Consider the following 10,533-nt stretch of genomic DNA (forward strand, 5'->3'; position numbering starts at 1 on the left):
ATATGGATTGTAAATAGCCAGAATTTACAGAGGATGTCCAGACATACCCCCACACCTCTGCAGTGGTGGTGTTCAGGTTGCATCTGCTGCCCCCAGCGTAGGTTCTGTTGCTCTAACCAGTATCCAATCAGTGTCAAAACCCCAAGTAGCTCCAGAAGCAGGGACACAAATTTGTCCCAGTCATGTTCTCCCATCATGTCTATGTCACAACCCCTCTTGTGCCCTCTCCCCTCAGCAGTACAAGCTCTGTATTCTCCAGCAGCCATGGGGAACTGGCAAAGTCCCTACTCCAGCCTCCTTTACACACTAAGGGGCATAGTCTGTAAGATCTTAAAAGCTCTCCCTTGAAGCCTGCTGGCAAAACAGGCCATCAGGTTATACAACATAACTTGGATGCAACTTTTTGGGTCAGAAAGTCCACAGGGCAGAAGAGTAAAGGGATACATGTAGGGGGAGTATCCCTGTATTCTCACCTTGTCCTTAAGCCTTTTCTGTACACGAACCAGAGATGAGCCAGAGCCAGGGCACTGAACTAACTGCACCTTTGATCTCCTTCAGCCCAGCACTTCTCACCCTGGCCATAGATTTCCACTTTTGCGACAACCAAACAGTGTAAGCCTGGCTCAGTTTAATCCTCCCCGTGTTTACTTGTCCAAACACGAATAGGGCTCTCCTGCAAAACTGAAGGCGCTTTCCAACAGCAGAGGTTGGTTTTGTAAAGGATGCAGCCGCACAGGAAACTGTAAGAATTCTGTGGTGGACAGAGTACATTAACATGGAGCTTAACATGGAGCTAGGAACTGAAATCCTAAAATGGACCAGACCAATTACACCTTCCAGTGACTTATTCTGAGCTCTGCAGAGCAGGAGGATATGACAAGGCCAAATACATAATGGCCCAAAAGCCAATCATCTCTCTGCAGTACCACCTCTGCATCATCCCAAGCTCTAAAGGAAATCAATGCTGGTTTTACTGGTTCACACTCATAGTTTCCAGTCAGAAGAGTCTGAAGCATTTTCAGCCAGTGCATTAAAACTGATCTTAGAAATCCCAGTTTTCTCCATACTCCACACTGTGATTTCTAACGGCATTCCCGCCTCTTGCACACTAGAAGCAACAGCATTCATTTGTACATATGCTGTTCTTGTCCTTCACAGTATCCCTTGGCTTGTTTCCCCTATAATACAGCTACATCCAAAAATTACTGAAGCTGGCTTGTTTTCTCCTTATGTATTGTCAACTCATAAAATGTTCCCCAAAACACTCAGTAGGCGCCTGCACTAAATAACACTTGTCTAACGGCACAAGTCCAGCTCCCTCTCACAGGAAGAGCCTGTGCTACCAGATAAGCCTTGAAGCATGTCTAGACATGTACTCCCCATTCCCATGCTGGACAGCAGTTTTTTGAGGCTCTCTCCTACTTGAAAGCATAACAGCTGTTAACTTCATACCAGAAGCAGAGTAAGCCAGAACTCCAACTGAGCAATGCTTTGCAGATTACAGTTCATCAAAACTGAGGTACTTCTGAGCCACTGCAGAAGCTGCACTTCAATCCTGGAAATGGTATATAGGCTAGTATAGACAACTATACTAGCCAGAGGAGAATTTGAAGCACTAAAAAAAAAAAGAACCTCAAACAACAAACCAACACACAAACATGGCCCAAACAAACAATTCCAGGCTTGAGTTCACATACTTAGATGATCTAAGTAGTCCTGAATTCAAACGTGTAGTTTGTTGACCAAAAAAAATACGCCACTGACCTCAGTGGTGTATTCTCACATGCAGTAAGCACAGTTAATTCCAGCTGCACCTGCTGAGAAGAGGTTCTGGGGATCCAGTGAAGCAACACCCTAAAAGTGCTTTTTTAGTGCAGTGAGGATGCAGAAGAATGCAGACAAACATAGCACCTGCTATTCAATGTCCAAGTTAGATATTTGTCTCTAGAGAACTTCCAACAAATACCCTCCTCCCACTTTTTGTGGCAGAGGGTAACTGGGGAATTTCTGTTCAAAACCAGCTTCATCCAACCTCTGCTAATCTCAGTGTACTAACTAATTATCCACTTCTAATGCGGTGCCATGCAGAATGCCAACACAGTCCTCACTGCTTCCCAGCAATGGAAAAAGCAACTGCCAGGTGTCTTCCACAGTAGCTTCAAAGTGACCTCCTGATCTGCCCATCATAGACATATGAGCCACTTCTGAGGTGTAGACACTTCAGGTCTGAGGGAAACAATCCAAAATTCTCACATTTTTGGATCACATGATAGGAACATGCATTTTCACACACGAGATACAAGGGATACCACCTACCCAGCTTGTATGACTTACGAGGTAGTATTTGTGAACGTGATCTATACAATTAGAACAGTCTTGTAAAATTTGACAGTTTCACCAGAAGGAAAGACTAATACCAAAACAGGAAATGTGTTGGGATTCCTGTAGTAGCGACTAGAATCAGTACATGCTCAAACTTCTCTGCTGACAAACCAACTTTTGGGTAGCATTCACACGGTTGGAAAGCAGCACTCCACCAAAAGTTGTTGTGAGCTTTGCAGTGTAAAACAAATGCTCCTTCTCCCAAAGCACAGCCTAGGGATCACTGAAATGTTCCACAATCCAAGGAGCAGACTTCCTAACCCAGCTCCCCTCCTGAGAGAAAGGCCAGCCTCACATCAGCGGTCTTGAGATTACCCAGCCCAGCCTACAAAGAAGAAAACATGGCAGAGACTTCTAACAGCCTTCATAAGACCATTCAGCAGTGTCAGTTAATGAAAATGCATCAAACTTTTCCATTTCTCTTTTACCCTTCAATGGCAGGCATCTGAATGAAACATCAGAAGACAATTCCAGTCACACGCTGGTTCAGAAGATGTACAAACACACCATTTGGTTTTGGCGTGAACACCCAGACTAGTTTGAAGCATGTATTTTTGAAGTACATATTTTGATGGTTAAAGTTCTAATAACAGGATCTAGGAAAACCAACAAGCCAATAAACTTTGAGGCTCTAAGACATCAGTTTGATTGCATAACTCATCTATTCTACCTTTTTCTACTCTTAGTTAAATCCCAGTTTATCAACCTTTCATAATTATAAAACAAAGTTGTGTGGCTGTCAAAGTATAAACACATACCAAAGGTTTTACAGGTTTAAAAAAAAAAGTCTTCTATTAAAATACAAATATGTTGTGGATGACAGCATGACAAGAAGGTAAAGCATAAAGTATAATCTTCAACTCACTGGGTTTTGTTTTGTTATAAAAAAAAAGGCTACAGAATTTACTTAAAGCCTGCATTAGTTCAGTGCCCTTTATCCTGGCTTTTTAAAATTACAAGCAAAATTTATAATCCAGTAAACTTCATAGATAGGTTTTCCCCTTCATAGCAGCAGCACATGTCATATATCTCCAATCATCTGAAACATCCGAAGTGACATGCACAGAGGGGAGCAAATCCTGCAACCACAACAAAGCAAATCCATTTTTCCTTCCCATCCTTTCTCTTTTTCTAGCTATTCTGCAATAGTTTATTTCACCGTTGAAACACTAAGTATTTAAGCATGAGATATGTGAGCTAACCAGATTAAAGAGATTAAATGAAGCAAAGATTAACTTTATTTAATGTGAAGAGAGATGGTTTAAAAGTTGGTTAAAAAAAGCATCTGAAAACAGCTTTAGCAATTTGTTTAAAAATTAGACCACGGTGAAAATGGTTAGATGGTTTTAAAATAGAAATCTATACTTTCTAACAAGAAATAATATATTTTAGCCTTTCTGTACTGATACTATACAGCTGTTCAAAACAATGGAAAAAATCAAACCAAGGTTTGCTACAGTAGGTCAAATAAAACATTCAGCTTTGTAAAAGTTTAGATTAAAACCCAAACCACCAGATTTTGAACCACCTTTCTTTCAAATTATATAGTTTGCAGTGTCCCATAGGCTATACTGTAGGGATTGCACAAGGAGATCTGTTCACAAAAGCACCCATAATTTGTACCTACTTTGAAGAAAAGACAAGATGAGCATGAAAGCTATTCCCCCTGGAACTGGCTGCTCTTTGAAGAGCAGAACTGTTAAACACCTATCTGTCTACTATATTTGAATACTATTTGTAAGTTATACATAATTAATTTCTAAATAAGTTGCTAAAATTTTAATTATTATCTCTATGCAGAGCAGTAGAAGAGATTGCATAGTCCTCCTAGGGGTCTTAAAGTTACAATCTTCATAACTTTGTCTACTTTGTACCTGCATTTTTAACTACTTGCACTGTTGAGTGTGTCTGAGGATCTTCAAATCCAAGTATATTTTGTATGAAAGACAGTTCAAGTTGCACTACAGTAAGAACTGCAGAAAGTTACCAAACATAAAACACATACCACCAAACACGAAGTTAAAAACTGTCAGAAGGTAAGGGCAGTCTGGATTTACAGAACAGCCAAGAAATTTTCAGACAAGAGATAAAACAGCAGTTCAGTGAATTGAAAAGACAGAAATAATTCCAGATGGCAACAAAGCTGTTCCCTCTGTTGCACCTGCCATGGTGGCAGGATGCGAGGCAGGTCAGAGGAGGCCATTCTGCTGGAACTGAGCCGCAGGAGACAGAGTGGACAGGGACTGCTGGATTAATAAACAGCTCCTGTGGGGAAACCAAGCAAAGGCAGCTTCGAATTACCTCTGGTCGCAGATGGGCAAGTAAGCGAAGGGCTTGAACTGTTTGATTTTGTGGCAGTGTGAGGAACCAAACAGCTTCATTTTGTGTGTGCTAGAAACATGTTGCAGCAGGAGAAATTAACAGCGAATGCTGCAGGAAACTGTATCACACAGAAATATTTCTGAAAGGGTTGGAAATGACACACTGGCGTGTGCAGGGCCAGTGAGAGGCCATTTTGGGAGAAAACTGATTGATGTAAAAAGAACAACATGAACAAGGAGGAAAAGAGAGATCCTAAAAGAAGTTACGAAGGTCAGATATAAGGATCTTTGCTCATCTTCTGATCAGAAAATAAAGCATAAAGTACTTATTTCTGATAGAAGAACACCAAAAAACTAGTACAGCACGCACTGGAAAAAGAAACAGCTCTTCCAGATACTTATATGCATGTCAAAAGCTTAGGGGTGACTTGCATGATGGGCTTATTTATAAATTTACCTGCATCATCAGTCCACAGTTCTAGACAGAGCTCATTTTGTACAGAATCAGACCCTGGCACACGAAGCAGAGGTACTCTGTTAATCGCAGTGGACACACAAGGGTGAAACAGGTCCCAAGTGCTTCTCAAAGACAATCACTCTTCACTTTTAATCCAAATCCAAATCATCGGATGTTGAAGCTCAAAATTAAATAGCTTCCTAATAACATTTAAACAGTGAAAATGTTGTGTGCCTACGTAACCAACAAAGAAGAACTTCTAGCCTTTTCATAGATGAAAGAACTTCCCCACGGGGCTGAGAAGTGTCTGTCCAAGAACCAAAGTAATCACTTGAAAATTTGCAAGCTATTACAAGTATTCAAAACAGAGCTGTTATGTTAACTCGGCAGTGCTGTTATTCACAAAAATGGCTAAAATATTCCAGCTACACTAACACATATGCTTTTCCCAAGCCTCCCCATACCATCTTCCATCTTCTAATACACCTTTGACACTGACATACATGCTTTATTTTCATAAAATAACTCCCTATGAGGTCTTGTTTTCTTTTCAAAGCATGACAGTGGAAAATACAAAATTCAAGTCACAGAGGTTTCTTCTAAAGATGGCTAATGGTAAAAAATTCCACCTGGTAACAGTTTCTTATTTAAGAGGAGCCAAGTTAGCTCTGCTGTGTCTAGCAGTCGCTTTCCAGCTGATGTGCAGAGAACTTTATATGTCAAAATACAAATAAACAAAAAAAAAATTAATCTGAAAACAAGAGATGCCAATCAGATCCTGTGCATTCCTTTTAAGGAACTACATTAGCACCTTGGCACATTTAGCAGCCAAGCTAGTGTCACTGTGAAAATAAATGGCACTGAGAATTGTGCATCCTTGAGCAATAAGAGAACATGCTGAGGTCAGAAGTTTCATCTGCTCAAAGAAAGCAGGGACTTCTCCTAGGAAACAAAAGCCTGAAGAACAACCGTCAAAGTTATGCACTCAAGGGATATTCTGGGTGTTAAATTAATTCAGAAGACTTTACCTACACTTTATGAAGGACAGACATGTCTCTAGCACAGACTGCTCATACGACACATCTTAGGCTAGCACCAATTTTGGTGGAGGGACTAGTTACCTGAGGAGGTAAATACTCTTTTCCATGACAAATTATTATTATGGACTTCTCAGAGGCTTGGAATATTAGCACCGGTGAAAAAGGCAACATGTATCACACAGATTATTTGTACAAAACCTCAGACTGATATAAAATTAGATACATTTACAGACTGTCAATAAGAAAGTTTATCGATCAGTAAGTGGATCAGTTCATGAGGAAATGCTGCCTACTCACGTCTATTTACTGCACTGCACATAACTCATATGCTCAATCCAGATAAGAAGAGCATATTGACAAAGCAGAGCAAAAAGGCTCTCCATACCTCACCTTTGTGCCCACCTCAATCTGGGGGCACAAAGATTTAAGTTCTATAAGCGTGCCTTACCTACAAAAACCTGTTTCTTATCCTGATCAAAGAGGCACAGGCACTGAAAAAGCTACATTCTGCCAACTACTGAATGACATCCTCTCCCCAAACACCAAAATCCTCCATCTTTTTCTTAGCCAAAGTGTTGCAAGTTTAGCCAGGTAGATTCTTTACCACAAGAGGCAGTTTACAAACACTAGAAGACATACCCCTTGGCCTAAAGTCCCAGGAATATACTCTTTCAATATTCTAATTGTCATAGCAATAGAAGATTAAGCATGTGTGGCATTTCCTGGAAACTAAGGGACTATTTTATTTCCAAATAATGTATACTATTATTTCCTACTAGTAGTATCACTTGAGGAAAATCTACCACTTGCAGTGTAGGAGAACACAGACACAGGCAGCACAATGAAAGCAGAAGACCTCATGCTATAATGCATCATCCTCATACTTGGAAGAAACTCAAATAGAAAAGTTTCTGATGGACAAGGCTGGCACACATTATATTACAGACCTCGGCCTCATCTACAGGGTTCTTGGAGTTAGGAAAACAAAAGTACCTGGCTTGAACTCTGAAGAAAGAAATTAGTAAAAGAACTCACTGAAATAATACCAGAATCCAGCACTGACTATGAAAGCATAATTGGTGCTAAATAATATAAATTTGTGCCTGCATAAGCCTGACAACTGACCAATAAAAAAGTGTGATCAATGTTTTTAAACATACTATGAACGGAACATTCCTTCAAAATATTGTTTACATACAGTTATGACAGAATACTGTGGGTTTTGTGCCTCTCTTTACAACAGTTAAAATAATACAAGCATGTCTGTGCAAAGACAACACAGTATATCATCTCAGTTCCAAGGACGACTACTAAACAATGAAAAATGTAGTGGTGATTTCTAATAAAACAACGTTTCTCCCTTGATACAGTGGAACACCCTCTGTACTGGAAAATTCATTCTAGCATTTTCAAGATAATTGTTTTCTTCAACATTTGCACTGGACCGACTTTTGGACTCTGGCTCCATAACTGAATTTCCTCCAGCTGAATTAAGGTCAAGAACAGTATTCATACTGTGCAAGGGAAGTTTAAATCCTGCTGGGGGAAAAAAAAAAAAAGGCAATGTAAATAAAATGCTATTCACATGATATGGCAGTACTTGTATGAATACCTTAGTACTTACACATTATTTTCCAAAACAGTTAAAAATTCATGAGTTAAAACTATGACAATATGACATATGAGAGTTTGCATTTTACACATTCCTTGCATTAACTACTTGGACACTAGTTATATGTTAATAGTTATTATGCACACATATCATTAATGTTCAGCTGTGGACATGTGGGAGAAAACTTTCAAATATTAGGAATGTCTGAAAAGTTATTTCTTCTTAAAGGATGAAATCAATCCCATGTTAGCCTTTGTACTTAATATTGTACATTTCCACATTGTATATTAAATATAATAATAAATCTAAATGTTAGAAGATAATATTTAAACTGCATTGATACCTATAGTCTGTGTGCCAGGCCCCCCAGTTGACAAATTCATAAGAAGCATATTGCCACCCTCCCCATACGACTCTATTTGCCAAAGCTGGCATTTAAAAACGGAGACGGGCATATAAGAGGTTTGTGTCAATTTACACTAACAGAAGGACAAATTTCAAAGGTCTTAACACTATGCTGCTCAAGTCATATAAGTTTTGCTGCTAATTTCACAAAAAGTAACCCTATATTCATGGCTGTTACGTGAACAAAATCCTTCTCCCAATGTAAGGGATCAGTCTCTGCACTTAACAGCCTACAGAACTTGCCCACTGCTTAATGCTGTATTGGGATTAACTGGCCGCTGCAGGTTTGTTTTGTTCTGTTTGTTTGTTTTAATTTAAACATGTTAACAAGGTATTATTGTATTATTATTGCCAAGCTCTGAGAAAGGTCCACTCTCAAAAACTGTGGACAGTTTTCACAATGAGGCTGTGAGAATGTAACAGAGAGATCTTGGTGAGATAGATGCACCAATAACCATGCCCCATAATGCTTCCTTCGGTCAAGGAAGCCACTTAATGGTGATGCACATCAAAGGCAATTTTTTGTATCTAGAAGCAAGGAAGTTTGATCACGATGCCCTCAAACCAGGAAATGTCTCCAAAATATTTAACCTGAGAAGCCACCATGAATCAGAAACAGACTCATTTCTTATCATAGCCAGTATTCAGTAAGAGCATTCTGCAGTTTGCGGGTTAATGAAAAGTTATTAACCAAAAGATTTTTACAGCTCCAACATAAGCTGATGTATCAGTTGAGGACGCTGGATTCCCATGCCTAAGAGGACATAATTTTATACAGGATATATTCGGTCAACAGCAAAAAAACAATGTAGCAAGTAAAGTGCTAGACACAGCTTGTCTAAACTATAAGAAACTACGACATATACTTTTAGAAGGGCACACCTGTGTTTAAATGAAACTACAGAAAACATCTTCTAGCAAATAGTAGCTGCAAATACATTGTCTTAATGTCTTTAACATCATAAAAATTCCCGTAACATGAGTGGCTAACACACAAAAACTTGCAAGAAGTGAACATTTCTCATGAGAAGCTTAAAAGGTATTAAAGCTTCTGCATCTCTCTAACGTCATTCCCGTTAGACACCTCAGAGAGGACGAGCTGTTGGTAAAGAGGTCTAGCAAAACGAGGTGCTCCCGCAAACCAGAGATCATCTGAATCAATTACTGGCTTGCATTCTAAGATGCATTTTGCCTAAGTCTACAGCTATAGTTAACCAAAAAAAAAAAAAAAAAAGCTGAGAGAGCAGGAAAGAAAGAGTTCATAGCCTGAGCACCACCACCTGCCATTTCTCGTCTTATTTGAATTTGTGTTGAGATCGAACGTTTCCTCACGGCGACAAGGCACGAAGCCGCGCAGTGCCGCAGCCTGCCTCCCCTCCCGGCAGCCGCAGCCCTGCGCCCGGCCGCGCTCCGACCCACCGAGACGCGTAAGTTTACGAGGAAACGGGAGGTATGTGGCATTTCGGAGCTACGCGAGGTCTGCTAATCGGGCTGTTAACGCCGGTCTGGCGGTGCAGGAACAGGCTCCCTTCCCACTCTGGCTCCAGGTACAGCTCCCGCCGCCTCCCAGCCGGGCACAGCGCGGCGCCGCCGGAGCTGCGTCCCGCGGGAGCCTCTCCCCGCACCTGCCCCGCACGGCAAGGGACAGCCACGGAGCACCGCGGTAAGGGACAGCCACGGAGCACCGCGGTAAGGGACAGCCACGGAGCCCCACGGCAGCACGGCAGGGGCGCGCCGCCTGCCCAGCGGTGTGCGCGGAGCAGTGAACCGCGCCGAGCGCGTCGCTCTCCCGGCCGTGGGAAGGGCAGCCGGGAGCACCTACCGGGAATGGCCAGGTTGGTGAGCGGGGTGCTGTGGAGGCTGCCGGGCAGCGCTGCCATCCAGTCGGCGAAGAGCAGCTCGTTCTTCCCTTGCGATGAAGCCATGCTGCTGCTGCTGCCGCCACCACCGCTCGTTCCAACTCGCGCGGCTCCGGTCCCGGCCCCACTCCCGCTGAGCCCGGGCCCCGCCCGCCCGGCGCCGCCTCCCCCCGCCCCGCCGAGCCCCCGCCGCCTCCCCGCGGCGCGGCCGCAGCGCCCTGCGGGCCGGCACCGCCGGGGCGCGGTGGGCGAACCCGCCCCCGGTACCACGGAGGGAGCGGTGTCACGGCCCAGCCCCGGCGGGTCCGCAGCGGGCATCCGCCGGTCCGCAGCGCTCCGGCCCCGTCGCGCCCGCCCCGGGCCGGGCGGCGGCAGCAGAGCCCGACCGGGCGTCGGGGCCCGGGATGGCGTTCGGGGCCCCGGCGGTGCCGCCTTGCATGGCCCTGGAACTCTGCGG

General features: G+C 42.9%; 1 protein-coding gene across 1 annotated transcript in view; it reads right to left on the minus strand.

The window, feature by feature from the left end:
• Positions 1-10,176, minus strand: part of PLCXD3 (phosphatidylinositol specific phospholipase C X domain containing 3) — a 76,343-nt gene extending 66,167 nt beyond the window's left edge. Inside the window, exon 1 of the mRNA XM_017823595.1 lies at positions 10,040-10,176. Coding sequence (XP_017679084.1) covers positions 10,040-10,142 — 103 coding nt within the window. The 5' untranslated portion in view covers positions 10,143-10,176. The remainder of the gene's footprint in view (positions 1-10,039) is intronic.
• Positions 10,177-10,533: the final 357 nt, after the last annotated feature.

Source organism: Lepidothrix coronata, unplaced genomic scaffold (genome assembly GCF_001604755.1).
Source record: "Lepidothrix coronata isolate B3197 unplaced genomic scaffold, Lepidothrix_coronata-1.0 Scaffold104, whole genome shotgun sequence".
Taxonomy (NCBI): domain Eukaryota; kingdom Metazoa; phylum Chordata; class Aves; order Passeriformes; family Pipridae; genus Lepidothrix; species Lepidothrix coronata.